Here is a 20,024-nt window from a genome sequence, read left to right on the forward strand (position 1 = left end):
CATATTATTGATAAAATATCTTTGGAGCTGAATTAAGAACGACGCCATATTCCTTCAAAGTGCAGATGAGATCATTGCAGATAAGATAAACAAAATAGGTAAAAAAAAAAGTAACAATCCGATTACTGACCTGCACATCCTGCTCTGATACATATATTTAAATAGAGTTATTATGTAACACATCATTTATCCTAATGAGGTTGTCCACACCCATGAGTTTGAAAACAATGATTTGTTACGATTGAGTCGCAGTCGGCAGATGAGAGCATCCACTTGAAGGTCGCTCTCCACCAACACCACCATCAAATCTCCACATCCATAACATGCTGCTCTCTTTTATTTGTCCCTTTTATTGCTTCGTGTTTTGTTGAGACTGGAGCCTTCAAAACCAAAGACCTCACACAAATGGACAAAATCTTACATCAGTAAAGAACTGAGATTTCCATCTTGATCCATTCGATCAGAAGACATCTGGATTCCTCCGACTGAGCAGCAGCAGGGTAATTAATAACTTAACTGAACCCAGAAGCAGAATCAACGCAGCTTTGTGTAATATCTACAAATAAGATCTCAGACAACTGAAGTGTTGTTTCCTGGTGTAAACACATAACGACGGGACAATGAGCTTTGATAATGTTTACTCCTCCTTCAGTACAAATTAAGGAACTGGTGGACAGAACACAAACAAGGCCGACACCGGCCGGTGTAATTTGTAGCCGCAACAACGTCCCTGTCGATTCCAATTAGCTCAGATTTTAAAAAAGATAAATAGAAAAACAAAAAAAAAATAAACTAAGCATCAGGTTTTCCATTTTAATAAGAACACCAGCAGTCAAAGCTACAAAGAGGTCTACACGGTAAATGAGTGACGCTGAGGTCGGTCGATGAAAGGTTTCTGATGGACACGCTGAACTAGCAAACTTGTGGCGGGCGAGAAAGCCTTGAAACGTCCGCCATTGTGATGATGAGGCTGGTCGACGTGGATGTACACAGTGACTGTGGAGCAGTCCAGGAAGAAGGCCCGCAACCCCCCCGCCCCCCCGGCTGTGGGCTACGGGATGGCCCGGTTGGGTCTCTTTGGAGGGGGAGGGGGCATTAGCTCGGCGTCAGGGTCTGCCGGGTGTTTCCGGTTCTGGGCTTGGAGTCCCTGAGTGCAGCGGTCCACGTACTCCAGCAGGACTTCCTTAGTGACGGGCTCCTTGATGCTGTTACACACAGCTGGAGGGGGGAGGGAGGAAGAACACACAGGAAGTTACTACACACGTGGTGAAAGCACAATGTGTTATCACAGCAGTTATCCCAGGGCACGACCTCAAACTGTTTGGGATCTCTGTCTCTAAACGACATTTATTTATTATTAACAACAACCCTCCACCAAACTTCATGGAAATCAGACGAGTAGTATTGCTTGGTGAAGGAAACGGGCGGAGCATCGCCGGCTGATGGAAGGAATCAGAGAAACTCAGATATTAGCGGAGAGTAATCTGCGGCGCTCTCACCCATGGCTGTCTCGTAGGAGTTGGGGAAGCTCTTGTCCACCCGCTGCCTCATGAACACCCAGCTGTTGTTGGCGAAGGTGCACTCGATGATCTTGTTGTCGTAATTTCTCAGCTCTTTAGAGGCCTGTGCAGACACAGACGAGAGGGAGACAACGGTTTGTACTTCTACAAAAGAGAGACAGAAATACTCATGTGCGATTATAAATGGAGACGGATTGTGTCTCAGTGGGAGGCATTGATGGTGATGAGCCGGTCTTCAGAGGCGCTACCGCCGACAGACCCACAACGACTCTACCTGCAGTTTCAGGACTGATGTGAAACACTGAAACTTATTATCTTGACTCAGCAGCAGTTAAGAGGCTGAATGACACTTCTGGGAGCTTTGAAAATCAAAATGCAATAAATGGAATTTACAAATCTGAAAGAAAGCTACAGGGGATATTAAATTAAGAATCAAGAGGGATCGATAAACAATAAATGTGCGGCCCAGTATGATGGATTCTGTTGATTCTGGCACCACAAGCAAACAACATGTGTTAGTTTGATATTTCTGCCTTTTTAAAATGGTAAGAGGGAGAAAACAAAACACTACGATGGTACTTTCGTTTAAATTTGCTGCAGAAAATTGCACATTTTACTTTTCGAACAGAAAAAAAGTCATTTCACCATCAATAACTATTTGAGGAGTAGGAACTTTAAGGTGGCATCTACAGTGACTTTTTGTGAGTAACTTTCAGTTTGTGTTTCTATCATTTTCAAGGACAAATCAAACGTGACGTAGTGAGAGTCCGGTTCAATATGACCTGATGATGATGGATGACTCAAATCAATGTTAACGCGATGAGGGAGGTGAGAAGATTATGATTATTAGAAAATCTAAACATACTATCGATATCAAATAATTAAAATGTCATGGATTTTTGTTGTTGTTGTAATGCTGCCTAAAAGTATAATATGCTACTTCGGCCACTAGGGGTCTACCAAAAAAGATCTACCTGAGGCGACTCACGTTATGCAAAGGATATGAAATTTTTTTTTTGTCATATGCTCTGCAGAGATGGACAAAGACCAGGGGTGAAGCCGATAGGATGCCAAAATGAAACATCATTTAATAAAATTGTGGATTCCACCGAGTACAAACATTGTTGGAAACATTTTGGATGATGTTGACAAAACATGCAACACAGGTCTTGTCCTTTCCCAACATTTTAATGAAGACAGATCCCCCCCATCACTGATTATCACATCATATTCCGCCTTGAAAACAAAATTCTACACGGAGAGCACAATGTGTCACTGTTGAAGTGTATGAAAGTGGCTCATGATACTGACGACCAAGAATGAGTCAAAGAAGACATTTGAGCATCTGCTGTTTGTTTGTCGAAGGAGTCACTGAGAAATCTCGGGACTTGGAAAATACGCATCCTGGAGCGGCCGGGAAGCAAAACGTGAAACTGAGATAGTTTCACGTTTCATAGGTTTTTTAAAGAGACGGAGAACACAGCAACATGAACACGAGTCCCTGCGATGTGCTCGTCTGTGACTTTACATAAAAGGATTGTGTAGAGACCCTGTGGACAAAGATGGCTGACCTCCGGGGCTCAGGGCGACCACGTGACCTGCCGCGAAGGTCAGAGCGTGAACGCTGGTGCCAGGAAGGCGTTGGTGTTTGGCAAGTCACAAAAAAAAACACTAAGGGGGAGCTTGTCTGATCCTGTGTGTGTGTGTGGGGCATCTGGGCTCACAGGGGGGGGGGGCGGACTCACACAGGAAGCAAGAAAAGTGTGAGGAAGGCCGAGCGAGAGAGAGAGAGAGAGAGAGAGAGAGAGAGAGAGAGAGAGAGAGAGAGAGAGAAAGTGCCAGGAGGAAGACGTGATAGATATTGGATTTCAGCAGATGACATTTGACGACTCATTAGCATGGACGAGGAGTCACAGTTGTTGTTTAAAATGTGTGTATTTCTCTCTCTCTCTCTGATGTCAGATTGAAGACTTTCACTGCACTAGTAAGACCGACTGGAAATCCAATGTTTATGATTTTAGAGAAGAGGCGGCGGCCGGCGTGAAAGCAGCGACAGAATCGCTAATCTTTCCTAAAGCTCGACGCGACGCGCTGCCAGGAAACTGCAAGGGGCCTCACAGGCAGCCGGGGAGCGTGCCGCGACCGGCTGGGATCTCTTCCTGCTGGTGAAGGGTGACACGTTGGCTGCCATTCTCCATCACCACTTGGCGCCTAATCCGTCCAAATCCGTGTCATTACGGCGGCACACGTGCGCCACCAGTTATCAGGGACTTTGGCTGTGGAGAAGAGGAGCTCGGTCTCTGCTTTCTGCTCCAATATAAAGCTCATAATTATTGTAAAGAATATTAAGAGGGATGGACATGATGCAAGAGGGATGGACATGATGCAAGCGCTCCTTCTAGTCTTTATTATTTGGACTTTATTTTCAAGAGAATTCAGTTTTATGTCAGAAATGAGAAATCCTCACGAACCCCCAATGAAATCTCTGCACTCTGACAAATCACAAATACACACAATCACCTGATGCCGTTCTCTTTTTTAGCTCAGAATCTTTGATGTCAGTTTCTTAATGTGTGGAGTAGCAGCCATACACAGATGATTTGACTTGTCGTGCCATTAACAAGCCTAATCGCAAAGGCTAGTGACCTGTCTACACTGTAACCTGCCTCTTGTCCAATCACAGCTGACATTGGCTCCGGCTCCGGGTAATGTGTTAAAGTTTTATTCACATCGCTCCTTATCCACTTCAAACAGGGGAATCTAAAAACAGGCTAACTGGTCATCCGTTGTTTGCCTCAGCCGTTACAGAAGAGACGGGCAAAGCACTTTCATCACATATTATATCTTAGTGGTAAAGATAATGGATTATAAGTTTGGAGGCTTTTACTGGGAGTAAAGAAAAAGTATTAAATGTAAGCTTTTTACTTGTTCTGGACTTTGTTTTCAGAGACTACTTCTGCTACTTTAAAGCAGGTCCAGACACTTCCTCCGCCACTTGCTATATTATTTTAAAATCAGCATGTCAAGGTTGGAGTGCATCTTTATTTCAGCTTCAGCCTACAGAGCACTGCCACAGCCAGACAACGCACACTGGGATCCCACAGGTGGGTTTTTCTCTAATGAGAAAAGCAGAGGATTTGGACTGCAAGGAAGAAGCTGGTCCCCAAACTGACAGCATCCAAACCTTAATCTCAACCTGAGAGAGGAAAAACAACAACGACACATAGAAATAAAGTTTTACTCACAGCATTGTGTCGGTCGTATCGTGCAGCGAGGAGGAAACTGGGACCGAAACAAACAACTACTCCAAGTGTATGACATCTGACCTTTTACCAGCCTCAGCACAACAAACACAGTCGACCTGCTTCTATATCAAATATTGGAATCCGGGCGCCACGGCTTATTAAAACGTTCGCAGAGATGCCGACACAGACGAGCCAACATTCAAAGTTTGTAATTTCCTTGAGTAGCCATATTCTGTTTTCCTGAGCCTGCCTTTGTTTTTTTTCGTTTTCCAGAGTTAATCAGAAGCGGCCCCCGAGGTCTGCGGCACGGCAGCACTCAGGCCCATTTCAATAAGGACAGACTAGATGAAAGAATATATAAGTAGAGAGGGAGAGGAGAAAGAGGCGCAAACACAAACGCTCCCTCCGCTGATGGGACCCATCTAAACCAATGTTCAATCTTTAATATATGCTTTCAAGCAGAATACATTATCCGCCTTCTCTCCAGTAATATCATCTCCCACTAAAATAAGCACCTGAATGACCCGGCAAACTGGATAGTAGAGTTCAAACCAATGCTGCAGCATCTACAATGTGATTACGACCAATTACAACGCCAGTTCAACGACCCACTAAATGACATCAGCGCCAGGTCCCAAGTAAACATGCACAACATGTATCATCATCTCGTGTGTTCAGACTGACGCTCGCATCCTGACTGAGGCGAAAAAAAACAACCATCATATTAATGTGAGGAACTGTCACTTGTGATAATTCCACAGGAGACAAGTGACAAAACAACAAAAAGAATCTCCACAGACCTTCAAGACACAACCCACGGCAGTGTTTTTTTTTTTTTTTACCTTTTACATTTAAAATAATGAGGTTGTTTTTTTGTGCCGCATTATTATTAAGCGTCTCTTCTTACGTGTTCCGTGGGCAGAACGCTCAATTACTGTCAGTCATAGCTTCTTTCTATTAATGCCAGGTCTTAAATAAGAGACAGAAGCTGTGGGCAACAAAAGTCAGGAAAAGTAGAGAAAAGTCTAACTTATGCAAATATTCACCAGCTGTGACAGGTTTCATCCCCTGTATATGTTGTATGTACTTGTGTGTGTGTGTGTGTGTATATTTGTGTGCGTCATCATGGATAGATTTTCATACTAGGGAAGTCACAAAACAACACAGACATCAAAATGACGGTCAGGATTGAAGATGGGTGTGTGTGTGTGTTTGGTCCAGTACTTCTGCCTTTGTGAGGACCACGGTAAGCATAGACTCTACAGTAGAAGGACATTATTTGAAAAGTGAGGACCCTTTGGCCGGCATCACTTCTTCAAAGGGCTGTTTGAAGGTTAAGACTATATTTTGGATGGTTATTTATATGATAAGGAATGCATTATGCCAATGAGTGTCCTCAACAAGATAGAAGTACAACATGTGTGTACTTAGGTTAGTAACTTGATTCCTGAGGTTCTGGTTAAGGTTAGACGTAAGAAGTGAATTCTGGTCACGGTCAAGTTTCGGGGTCCAGTTTTGATTGGGATGTTCACAGTGCACAATGCAAAGTCCCAATATGGATTTCTAGTATGTGCATGTGTGAGCCCACATTTATCGTGGTTCAGATATCACTGTATCCCAGTTTCAATCATTCCCTCCATCAGGCATAGCAACAGATGAATCTGCGATGACATCACGCCACCTGTGATGCACGTCAGCGATGAGAAGCGATAAACTAAGTATTCACGAGTCGGAGACGTCAACATGTTGACAGGCGCTGCTGCTGCTGGTGAGACTCCATCACGAGACGCTATCTCGTTTAATTTAGCTTCTATGAGGAGCTGCTACTTTTGATTAGACCTAAAAGCACTTGGTCTCCGACTCGCTTAATGAGGCATACGGGGGTCGAACAAATTGGGGAAATCACTGAAGGTTAAAAAAAAAAAAAAAACAGCCCAAGGCGTATCAGCTCCCAGCAGGTGAAGTGCACGGTGCCGAACTCTCGCCGCCTCATCAAAGCCGCCGCTCTTTGACAGAGAGCTGCTCTTATCTCCGTCTCTGGTGGCTCCACCTGTCAGGCACCATTCAGATTGTTTATGATTAATGAGCAGCACTCATGCAGCGCCGCAGGAAGCTGACTCAATCAGAATGTGAAACTAAACCTAAATGGGGGGAAATCAACAGCCATTAAATTTAGAACTGTCTTTAGATATTCAGACCTGGAACACAGCAAATGTTCACTGAAAACTTTTGAAATAAGTGGCGACTCTTTCGTGGGTGGAAATCTAAATCAATCACATTACATTACATCTCATTTAGCTGACTCTTTTGTCCAAAGCGACTTACATTTTTAGAACACTCAGCATTTATGAGGGGCCATTTAGGGGTTCAGTATCTTGCCAAGGACGCTTAGGCATTCAGATGGGAAAGAGTGGGATTCAACCGGCAACCTTCTTGTTGCAGAACACCCGCCCCTAGGCCACGCTCTCTGATCACCAACTAGTCTTTATAAAGGAACTATATTTCAACCGCAATAAACTGATTCCTTTCCTTTGCCCAATGAAATGAAAATTGTACTAATTGTACTTGACAGCTTAGCTTGCTGGTCTTGATGAAGATCATCGTCCGATTAACAGAAAGAGCTAAGAGGGATTTTAAGTTAAAGGTATTTAAGTGAACTGCATTAATTTGGTTTCATCTTTAAGTCTCAAACATACAGAAAGAGTAACTTACATCAATCAACAACACGTTTTAAATGATTTTTGTAAAGACAGTGAGTTGCGGGTAAGAGGTGAATAGAGTTTTCTACTGTGTTGTTGTTATTTTTAAAGTTGTGTGTCCAAATGTGGAGAACAGCTTCTCTGCTCCAATACTAATACCATAATCCAACAATGCTGTAGTGATGCACAGGCTTTAGAAATGAAACAGACGGTGGAGTTATTCTCCTCAGCGCACCAGAGGTGGTTGATGTTTTGTAAAGTGCTGCAGTGGGTGTTGGTTGGTCTGTATGTGTGGGTGTATTAAATATTCACAAAATACTTTTATCTTGCATACACTACCGTATTTCTAAAGGTACAAAGATGAGCCGTGTGTGTGTGTGTGTGTGCACAGCATCCAGGTGCTTCACTAAGCTGCTGCAGTGGATTCACACGTTTCTCTTTGTAACATAATGTTGTTGACGAATCACTTGTGAATGGATTCAGATTCACAGAAGATGAGAATCGTGACTCTAAAGTGGATCTTTGGTGTCAGAACATTTTCAGTAGCTGTCAACACCTTGAGTCTGGGAATCTGAATCAACACTGAGGGAGAACATGACAGATTTGTGCATCACTTAAAATAGGTCCCACAAGCATGATCGGTGAGACAGTCGTAAACAAGCCGATGTTTTCGGTCTAATAGCTGGAAGTGATTTTGGCCGAGTCTTTCATAACAGTTCACTTTATCAGGAAAACCGTTGAATGTTTGATTAACCTGTAAGTTTATTTAAAAGCTGCCTCATTGGGCCATCATGCTTGTTGTGTTGGACCTCCAGGCTACCTGTTACTGCGTTCCTACAAATCACTAATTAAGTTGCTGATTTCAAAGAGATTACAACTGACAGAAACTATTTGGCCATGTGAGGCAGTGGTAGAAAGTGCATTAGTTGCAGCATTCGCTAATTACACCTGATAAACAAGAAGGCAGCAGCGCCACAGGAAACCACATTATTACATTTCTTCCTCACGGAGGAGAAATAATCTGAACATATGTAGGTCTGGAAAAGCCTTTTCCAAATGAAAGGACTTCTAGCATTGAAGTCTAGGGAAGTAAACATTTACACCCCTGTAGGTATCGACCGTGAGAACAATTACAACAAATAGGAAGAATTGAACCAATAAAACAGGTTTTCATTAGGATTTCGACATTTGTCTAATTACAAAAAAAGTAGCTTTAATTCTGTTTACCAGCAGCTGAGGGTTTCCAAATGAGCTGGAAAATGTATGTGCGATCGAAACGACACATCCACGTTTCTAATGTGCCGATGAGCAAGGCAATACATATCTGCTGTGGAGCCCTGCTGGGCAGAGGTTGAACTTCATGTCAGATGTATCAGGAACATTATTCAGGCTGCCAGAACCACGAGTCGCCTGGTCCTGTGCTGACATGTAATTACCATTTTTTAGCATACTCGCACTTGGTCTGACTGTAAAACACGTTTCCCGACAAAAACAGAAAGATGGGAGCAGACAGAAGAGGACCCCGGGGCGGCAGGTCACAGCTCGGTCTCCCAGAGAGGAGCTCACAGGCCGAGCAGCGAACAGAGACTGCACCTTGTTCAGTCACAGGGCTCAGGGCTGATACATGGGAATATACCATAACAGTGACAATACCTGAGGGAGCAGAGACACTTGTTTACTGTGCGTCTGAACCACCACTGTCAGAAAAGCCATAATAAGAGCCATTTAGTACATGTGGAAATTTCCATACAGCAAAATAGCTGTATAGAAATGTGCATCAGAATAGAAATCGTAGAACAATGGTAAGCTACTATTGTGATGCACAACTCTGTATTCACACAGATATTATGAACCCAGGAAAGCATGATCTCATTATTGCAGTAAGTGCAACTGAATTAATGGTTCAGACAGACCAAATGGGAAAATGATGAACACGAGATAATGAGAATTCGAGTTTGATTAATTAATTGTTTATCTGAACGATGTGAAAATATACCAGCAGCTACTTTGATAATCGATTAATCACGAGTGTAAAACTGCATTTTTTGAGTAAACGTGCAGTTTCAATGCCTTGATTCATTCTCTATCTATCTAATCTATTTATCTAATTGTTCGAAAAATTGTGAAAAAATATCTTATCTTCTGGAGCAAAGAGGGGACATTTGTTGACATAACTGAGCAAACCTTGCTAAAAGCTACAAAAGACTGTGAATCAGGACTTTTCACCTTTGGAAGCAAAGCTTTGACTGGAATGAATGAAGAAGAAATGCAGTTATTTCAGTGAGAAATGGAAAGTCAAGAGCAGCAGAAGAACGGTGAGGTGAAAATGTTGCTGCAATGATTCCGACTTTATTAAAATCATTTATTAAAACACTCTAAAACAAGTCAGATAAAGACCTGGCTCAGTACATGTACATAAACAACTAATCTAACTGCTACGTGTTGCATCTTCATGTCACAACAGATTACTAAAAAAAACAATTTTGCCAAATGTTAAGTGTACTCCATTAAATCTTGGCAGATGAACTCAACAAAACAACACATGTACTTTCTCACCTTCATCTGTGCAAAGGGCCTGTCATAGCTGCCGACGTACAGCAGGCCGACAGTCTGCGGGACCAGCCTACGGAGATAAGACAGATCACGGTTAACACCCTCAGCGCAGGATCTCAACAGGAGAAGTGTCTGAGTGGTAACAGTGGTGCAGAGAGAAATCACTACGTCGCTTCCATTTTGCAGCTAGTAACAGAACGGCAGAGATGTGAGATTACACCTATCAGAGCCCTTCTGTCTCCCTGTGCAGCTTCACGTTCCTGAACCCACAGAGAAAAATGAGCGTGTGAGCCCATTCAGACACAGAGGCAATAATATTAGAAACTCATGGTATTATAGCATCTCTGTCAAGAGAGCGGACTTTGAGCCCTCACTGTTGTTCATTCGGGTTTATGTTTACACTTCTGCGGTTCTCTTGTCTCCTCCAAGGGGCTCACACCCAACGGATGTCATAATCACAAGCTGCTCCCTGCGACTACTTGGTGAGTTGCAACCTCATTCAGGGATTTCAATTGGAGCTGAAATTGGAGACTTGTCTTTCCATCGACCCCAACCCCCTCCTGTGTAATGATAGCTAGCACAAGCAGGAAGGAAGCAGCAGCAGACATTAAGAGAGCAAAATTGCCATGTAGTAATGGACACTCTGCAGACCTTTCAATGCCAAGTCTATTCCCGTTGTTGTTTCTATTAATACTTGTGAATTACATATTGTGCGATAAAGACTTCTTCCCTAAACCTGCAGGTCTCAAAGCTAGAGCACAGTACTGATGACACAGTTTTCTGAAAACAACACTAGCATGTCGGCGAGGCTTTTGCCAGAGGCGGTGGAACAGATGAGGAAACAGATGAGAACGTACATCAGAGGAACCGACTCCTCCGTTCACAAGCTGTTTCACGATGCTAAGTTGATATTGCACTCATAATGTTGGAGGTGAGGGAGTCCTGCTGTCTTTAACTGCATTGCAATTTTCCACAGACTGAGCGTCAGATGAGTTATGTTAAACCAAGAGACCTTTACGGCACAAAACAGTGATAAAAATAGAATCTGACACAAGGCAGTTTTTTTAATTTATCAAAACAAATCATGAAGCTTTAAATGTCACCAAATTTAATAAGATCCTGACACAAGTATGTTGGTAGCTCTCAGTTTCTGCCTCAGTGGCTCAGGTGCCCTTTCATCAAACCCATTCCTGTTCACAGGATCACTTTGTGGAACTATGTGTATTTATATAAATTCACAAGGAGTAATGGACATTAGGCTAATAACGTATATGGTGAAGGAGGCTAACTTTATCATGCACATACAAGCACTACATGCAATGGGGAAATTGACCCATACAGCAGCCCCCAGGGGGGTTATCGAGACGATTGGCTTCACTTGAAGCAGTCATGTCGTACATCTTTATATACAGTCTATGGTAGCAAGTAAGAAAGCTATCACAAGGAAATGTTGAAGGAAGTATTGCAATTAAAAGAGAAATGGCCAGTAATCACTGGCTAAATCTTCTTATTGGAAAGACATCTGGAGTAAAGAAGCACAACCTATAGGAAAATGGAAAATGGATTTTATAGCAGAGGCAGCAACAGAAGAGGGGTGGGAAATAATCCATCAAAAGGATTGTGTGAATGAATTTCCATGAGCCTCAAAAGCTTCTTTCTTCGGGTATTTTTCTTTGTAACTTTGATACTTCAGGACGGCGAGTACCTGATTGAGACTGGGACTGTGGATCCTCTATACAAATTAAAGACTGTGATGCTGTAATGACACTCGAGTCCACAGAGTAACAAGAATCGTGGATGCGGGCCTCTGGAGAGCCGAACCAAGTCAGTCAGACTGTACCGCTCCTCCTCTCTGGGTCTTCAATGTCACTACGCACCTAATGAATAATGATGTAACCATTACTCATTGCCTCTTGAGACAGAAGGCTGGCTCCAATTATCCATAATTCAAGCCCTCTGTACAATACTCAGGACTGTTCACCTCCACACTTGGGAGGGGCGCTATCACGCTTTATGGGATTGCTTCAACTTTCCATTTGGTCCTTTTCCTCCCCTCCACAGTAATCACCGTCTGCCTCTGTGCTTGCTCTCAGAGAAGGTAATAAGACTTGCAAGGGTGGATGCTTCAGCGGTACACAAAGACGCGCTCAAGGATTTATTGTGTGGGCTGACGAATAAACAGGTCAGTCCATCTCTCCCTCTCAGACAGTAACTAAAGGAAAGATTTGAGTGTGAGCTCTGAGAAGTGTTCCACCTCCTCAGATGCATCTTTCGGGGGGGGGGGTGTAACAACGGTAACAACAATGGTCTGTGTTCTCCCACGCAGAGACGAGTCAAGACGCTGACTAACCGCCCTGCTGGCCGGCTTTGGTGCACGATGAGTGACGGTGGCCTGTTGTGATCAGCTCAGTCTGTTGTCGGGGAGTGGTGGCCGGCTCGCTGCTGCGAAGCTTGGACGCTCGCAGAGGTCACCTGGCTCTCAGAGGGAAGGACAGCTTGACCAGTGAGCCGACAGCTGTGGCTCTGTGTACTCGCACTCAAGAAGATACTCACAGACCGAGCGGCGGTAAAGTACACCAAGAGATGGAGAATAACACAGGCTACAGCCATGCTAGCAGCTGTGTCAACTAAATCCTAACATCAGCTGAAATGCTCGATTGGAATGTAACCACACGAAATTGTAAATGGGCACTTAAACTTTAACTAAGTGCTTCATCCCCCAACTCACTTAATAGTTGTTGGGAAGTGGCCACATATACACATATAGGCAACATGACAGCTTCTCAAAGGTGAAGCAACTGGACACGTCAATTTAATTCTTCTCAAAGATGGCTTCAGTCAATGTGGGTACATATGTGTGCTCAAGTATTAATTAGGACCAATATAAGTTTGATTTTTAGAACATTGACAGCTGAGACTGACTCAAGACCTAGCAACTGTGGCTCCAGAATCTGGCTCCCCATGTTCAAGATGGCTGTGTTTGTATGCCGTATATTTTAGCTTCATTTCTGGACAGTGGGCGGAAGTGGAGATGCATCATCCGTCTTTATTTATAGTCTACGGTCTTGCCCAAGAACATTTCGACATGTGGACAGGAGGAGCTAGTCATTAGAGGATGATCTGCTCTTTCTCCTCAGCCCCAGCCTCCATGACATCATACTCCAAAAAAAACACCAAGCTGCTGATGGTGCTTCAGCCTTTGGAGAACATGAGCATCTGTGAAAAATGTAACGATATTCCAAAGTTGTTGAAATCTTTCAGACTGGAACTTTAGAAAAATATCAATGAGTGCTTCTCAATAAAAAGCTTCAAAATACCTGCAGGATATCGATTGTCTTTTTCTAGTGTAGAACTGTTTGTCTGCAGAGATGTGATGTTTACCAGGACGAGGGCTACGAGAAGCACTGGTGCATCTGAATAATTTATACTACAGAGAATGATAAACATAAAACGATGGAAAAAAGAGAAGGGCAGATATGTTTCCCCTTGCACATATAGCCGCATGCAGCACGTAAGACTTTTATGGGATTGCAGATATAAAAAGTGAATGAAGGCGATGATGGTAAATTATATTAACTCTGCGGACCGTGAGAGAAACTGAACCCCGAGGCCGAAAAGGAATGAAACCGTAAGGATTAATGTCAAAGATATTCAGTGACTTTCTTTGAAATGGTCGCTTTTGACCTCTGCACACATATGAGGGGCTAGGGTAATGTACATGCATGTTGTCATGCGTGTGATTTCGTGTCTCGCAAACTGACGGATTCTATCCCATTCGTCAAGCGGAGCATTTCCCTAGCCACTGTGACTCACCCTTCTCCTCCGACTTTGGTGATCTTCAGGCGAAAGTCCACAGAGTTGAGATTTGGCGGCTTCCACTTGAGAATTTCATCACACCTCCCGGCCTTGTATCTCTGCAGGGACACCCGATACAAAAAAAACTGAATTATAATACAGAAGAAGATGATTTGTGGGGTAAATAAATATGAAATCTCCTTTCATTGAACACGGATGACAAATGTGTTTCCACGAGAAGTCATTTATTTTTGTCAACCTATTACGCGCGCCGACTTAATGGCTGAGTGATTTGTGGGGCCAGGCAAACAGCATCATTTCTCATTCTAATTCGGCTCCGCTGAAATCTTAGGTTAAAAATGTGTGTCTGTGTATCAACAGCGTCAGGAAATGCAAACAAGTTCCTGATGAAAAACAAAGGGAGCTGAATGTATAATTTGTTCATGAACTTCATATTCGAAATGAAGCGATTACAAGTGATAAATATTACGGTCGGATAATCTTATGAATAAGAATAAATGTGCATAAGAATAGATATGTAAATATAATGAGGCTGACAAATTATGATTTAATATGATTGAGTTTTTCACACATCACCACTGTGGTTCACTGTGCATTAATGTCTCTTGGATTATTCATGCCTGCCTGACATTTAGTGCGACATGAAACAAGTGCACTAGAACATGAGGAGTGTAAAGGCGTGACGGGTGGAGGCGGGAACAGATGACCAGATTCTGTCACTGTCAGGTTGCCCAGTAACAGAAGTGTGGGAAATGGACAGGATTCCTCAAGAGGACCTGCGCTGTCAGAACAGCATGACCAAATGAGGAGTTCCTGGCTCCACCCACGTATGGTCCTCTGACAGGATTTAAAAAAAAAATAATCACCATGGGAAGAAACGTACAGTACAGCGACTTGTCAAAAAGAAAACCCACTGCTTCACACACACAAAGCCCAAAGCCTGAGATTGCTGAATAGCATGAAAAGCATGCAGGTGGATAAAAAGTTTTCAAAAAAGCTTTTTCAATGAAGGCCTAAAATGAATTCCTAAAATTACACTTATACTCTTTATAGGGGGGGCGGCTATGGCTGAGGGGTAGAGTGGTCGTCCTCCAACCTGAAGGTCGGCAGTTCGATCCCCAGTCTGAGCCATCTGCATGCCGAAGTGTCCTTGGGCAAGATGCTGAACCCTGAATGGCCCCCAATAGAATAACAAAGTGCTGCGAATAGATGCACTGTATGAATGGGTGTGTGAATGGGTGAATGTTAAACTGTACTGTAAAGCGCTTTGAGTGGTCATCAAGACCAGAAAAGCGCTAAACAAATACAAAAGCATTTACCAAACCATTTATATTATACAATGCTATTGTCTTGTTCTACATCCCGTGTTGTATGCCATCTGTCAAAGTTCAGTGCCACTTCTCCTCCCTCTGGCTCTGAGAGTAATTACACACACGCGGCTGATGCATGTATTTGAATTTCAGACTCTAATCCTTCCTCTGAACGCTGAGTGTCTTTTACATTTGGAGCATCACCAAAGTTTTTTCACTATTTACACCACACTGCTGAAGAATACTCGTCTCCCTCGCTTTACGGTCGATCCATCTTTCAGCTCCGATGGGCCAGTGCAGAGTTGTCGTCATAGAAACTAAAACGATATTCCACTGGCAGCGATTGGCTTAATGAGAATGAACAAATGGGCGATTCACTCGTATGTGAAGGACTCGCTTTAGGTCTGCTAACACAAAAAGCCAACTGGTTGAGTTGTGGGTAGTTTGACTTTGTTGTTTTAGGCGTAAAGAGTAGGAAACAGAGTGTGAAGTGTCCTTCTGCATTGTCCATTGTGGGGCTCTCAGTGTGGGAGGCGGCCTTCAATCCTCTTTTAAAAGGCTATTCACCGCGGTTAACTAGACAGCAGGGAGAGAGGGCACGTATCTTTTGAAGAACCTTGAGTATTTTTTTCCTTCTTCTGAAAACGTGGGAGTGGAAGGGAACATTCTTCAGTGCATTTAGTTATGCTATCCTGCACAGGCATCAAAATAACCATTTGTGAAATAACTTGCCCACTTATGTAGCTGTAATGTGAAATGAAACAGAAAAAGGGAAATCTAAAAATCCATTAAGTAATGAAGTATTCCTCTTCCTACTGTTGATTGGCTACTTGATAAATTATTTGAACTAAAGAGAGAGAAATACCAACTTCTGAAAAGCTAAGATGCATCATGAAGAAGGTCTGCATTGTTTATGTGTTAAGAAAACAACAGTTTATAAACTGTGCACCTCGACCGGCCCCCCGGAGAATCCACAAGGTTTATGTTTAAAGCTCTGAAACAACATTTTCTACCAGAGTGAATTTCTCTTTAAACGAATCCAAGCCAGCAGAGCCATAGCAACAACATCGCGAAAACCCAATCAGACTGCAGATTAAATAAATAGACGACCTTCGAATTAATGCCAGAGTGGAAAGAGTGCTGCCAGACGTACTCGCGCTTTAATTACTATTGTTAGACTTGTCGATAAGTGACTGCACATACAAAACAAGAGCTTTATATTCTAAGTGCCCTTCAGACATTCTCAACCTGACCTTGAATTCAGGGAACACATCTCCAATCTATCAAAACATTTGCATGTAATGATAAAATCTGCTCCTGCTGCTGGTTTGGGATGTGACTTCAGAGGCTCTGGGTGAGGGGGGGGGGGGGGGGATACACACTGTGAAAGCACACGTGTGGCTGCATGGCTACTAACAAATAAAAAAATAAACATTAAGAGTAAATGTAAATTAAAATGACTGAATATCCATCAATTACATTAACTCTTTTTTTATGTCTTTCTGGGAATTGCAGACTAATAAAGCTCATAACCCTTTTTTGTACTTCTTTTAGAAATGAACTCCAGAAAATGTCCAGAAAATTGGGTCTACACAGGAGATTTGTTCTGCATTTCACTTTGCGTCTGACAGTCAAACACCCACTCGCTCTATGTGATTCTTCTTGACTTTGAACATATGTATATGTGATGTACAATATGATATCAGGAAAACTTCACTGTTGGTTGGCACAATGACTCAACCTGATTAGATAGAAGGAAGTCTGGCCCCTCTTTCATACAATAGAGCAAAACAATGACACGTCTTCAAATGGAGGAGCTGAGGTCCAATCAAACAAGCCTAAAAATTCAAGAACCTGGATTCCTTTTATTAAATATAAGTGGGTAATCTATATTCTTGACTGCAGCTTGTCAATGTCCAATTTTGTACACAACTTGCACACCCTCCCTGTATTGTACAGTCGCTGTTGTCGTTTCTCCCCTTTTTCCCCTTCACTCCCGCTCTGTTGCAATATGTCTCTGTGCCTACAGATCTGTGACAGAAACACCCATTACCATATGACTATAGAGTATGACGGGCTCATCTCGCCACTGAAATATTCAAAGAGCTTTCACAACTGTCTTGTTGTCTTGCACTTGTCTATGCGTTTCTTATGGCTTGTTTTGTGTTTGTTCGTATTATAGCTATCAGTGCTATCCTAAATGGAGAATAACAAAGTGAGGAAAAGGGTTGGTCGTCTATAATCATGCACAAATTGCTAACTATAGATGTGGGAAATTATGCCAGAAGCCATGCATGGTAAATAAAAGCTAAATAAATGATGAAAATGTTATTCTACTGAGGAGAAAGAATCTTGCTTGAGGATGTGCTTCAAGATGCATCCTTTGATTACCCCTGTTTTTCAAAGCCTCATTTCAATAACAGCTTTTTGCTTCCAGGCAGACTTATTGTTTAAGTGTGCTGCGGATTAAAGACAAAAGGCTGAAAAAGTCCAATAAATCTGTTCCCCAGAGAAAAAGCTCCCTCTGTTACAGCTCAGACACACTGGCCCATTTGTTTGAGAGTCACATTGTATGTGTGTGTGTGTGTGTGTGTGTGTGTGTGTGTGTGCGCGTGTGCATGTTCGTTCTTTTGGTGTAAATTTACAAAATGGTGAAGCAGTATTCACGATGTGTCTCAGAATAAATTTAGTTGAGGAATACAGGGACAGGGGAAAGTTTAGATATTGAGGTGGATGGTGCAGAGATGTGACATACAGATACTCTGAGGAATAACAAATCCCACATAAAATTATTAAATGGATTCAAGGAACCTCAAAATGCACCTTAATCAATGTTTCGACCTGAGCCCAAGTCTGTTTCCCAATATAAATTCACTTCTCTGGGCTCAGAATTGATACAAATCACATCTTCTTTACCGCATTGGCTTTTTGAGTGGAGTTAAAATGATTTGCCATAAAACAACAGTGAGAAGAGAAATGCTTCTTGATACTCCTTGTGCAGAGATCACCACCTGGAGCACTCCCCCATAAGCAATTCTGCCATCTGTGACAATGGCCCCGTTATAAATTCAGAGTCTTTCCAGTCCTCCCTCTACAAAGAAACCATATTCCAAGGACGCCGTGTGTCGGGCGAGATAACACGCCCAGCAATCGGCAGAGCGGCTGCAGAGGCAAACCTTTGTGCTCACATAAACTGACTTCAAGCCCCTGCTGAGATTCACCTCAAGACCTCCCTAATCCCATCCACATAAAGAGATTAACATCACAGAAATTGATGTAGTGGTTGACAAAAATCAATGACTTTGGAAAATAATCTCAATCTGAGGCAGACACATTAATATACCTCTGCAGTGTTGGTGATAAAAAGCTATTTTATTTCATCCTACTGCTGCCTGTGCTGTAAACTGCTGCGAATAGACCTTTAATATACAAGTAATGAGTTTGTAAGAAGAAATCTAATCAAATATTTAGTCTGGGTCCAGAAGTCTTATGAATTGAAACCCTTTGCTCTCTGTTATTGATTAGATGGGATTTCACAGCAATGATGTCTTTTTCCATCTCCTCATATTGATTCCACCTGGGGAACGGATACTGATTATAGATCAGATAACAGTGTCTCTCTTTGACTCAGGATGGGTCGCTCAATCTTCTTTTCTCTCAAACTAAAACCAGGTAAATGCATCTTCACACATCTAATTCAAATGCTTTCTGTTCTCAGAAGATTCACCATTTGACCAGGTGAAACTAAAAACAAAACCAAAAAGTTTCCACCCATTCTAGCAGCTTAATGAAGATTTAGGTAGTCACAACGGAACCTAGAGCTAAAGAGCAATGTCAGCATGTAAATGAAAAAGAAGCTAAGATGAATTTCTTAGGAAAATGGCTCCCGACGTTATAATTCAAGTGAAAGCGAAAGTCGACGTCAATTTTGATAAACGGTGGTATGCATAATGGGTAACAGCTTCACTTTAAAATGTATTTTTGTGAAGTACAATGCAGTAAAAGGAGTAATTGAACATGACATATCGGGCACAACGGGATAACATATTTTGATATTAATTTACTCATGAATTAATAAATCAGAGCAAATAAACCAGTATGTCATTGTTTTTACTAACACAGGTTTTCTACAATGAACAAAAAGAGAAAATATTTACAGTTGCAGAAAATCAAATCTTAAAACACCCCCCTCCACCCAAAATGTGAGCTCCCACTGCTCTGCATCCATCACAAATAATGGCTTATTTACATAGGGTGGCATATAAAGGGGACTTCAAACAGCGTCAATCAATAATGCAATGACACAGGCTAAAGGTCGAAAGACTAAATGCCTTTTAAAAAGCGAATTAATGCAGAAAACCACACAGTGACCAACTTATTATTTTATATTCAAGGTGACCATGACAATGGGGAGGGTTTGTGGACACACTGTGTGTGAGGGGGGAGGGCTACAAATGTACCGCAAAATAACATCTTAATCCTTTTCCTTTTCAAACAATGAAATATTAAACTCAATGAAATATTTTCTCATAAAAGGGAATGTTCAATTTAAAAAAAGCCAGTAGACGCAGCAGCAACAGACAGGCTCCATCCCCATATCCATCGCAATCTTAATTCTTCCTTGTGAATATTTAATAACCTCTTGGAAATGGCTGTTTACAATTGTGCTGTACAAATTGTATTTGGTGAAGGCCATCACAAAAACACTATCTCCTTTCACATGAGGCTTCTTGTTATCAAGTGTGTTTCTTCTAAACAAGCTCACTGCAGCAGGAGGACTAGATACTGTAACTAGGGAACAACTCACATACAACACACACAGACGGGTACAGTCCAGTTTGAGTTACTAATATTAGCACTACCATTTTCTATCAGAGTTAC

The 20,024-nt window shown here is 42.3% G+C and overlaps 1 protein-coding gene across 3 annotated transcripts in view; it reads right to left on the reverse strand.

The window, feature by feature from the left end:
* Positions 1–621: 621 nt before the first annotated feature.
* rngtt (RNA guanylyltransferase and 5'-phosphatase) overlaps positions 622–20,024 on the reverse strand; it is a 68,126-nt gene continuing 48,723 nt past the window's right edge. For all 3 annotated transcript variants that reach the window (XM_062411617.1, XM_062411616.1, XM_062411615.1), the window contains 4 exons: positions 13,831–13,931; positions 10,021–10,087; positions 1,500–1,623; positions 622–1,218 (listed from right to left, as the gene is read on the reverse strand). In XM_062411617.1, coding sequence (XP_062267601.1) covers positions 1,052–1,218; positions 1,500–1,623; positions 10,021–10,087; positions 13,831–13,931 — 459 coding nt within the window. In that variant the 3' untranslated portion in view covers positions 622–1,051. The remainder of the gene's footprint in view (positions 1,219–1,499; positions 1,624–10,020; positions 10,088–13,830; positions 13,932–20,024) is intronic.

The sequence above is a fragment of the Platichthys flesus genome, chromosome 18 (assembly GCF_949316205.1).
Source record: "Platichthys flesus chromosome 18, fPlaFle2.1, whole genome shotgun sequence".
Classification (NCBI taxonomy): domain Eukaryota; kingdom Metazoa; phylum Chordata; class Actinopteri; order Pleuronectiformes; family Pleuronectidae; genus Platichthys; species Platichthys flesus.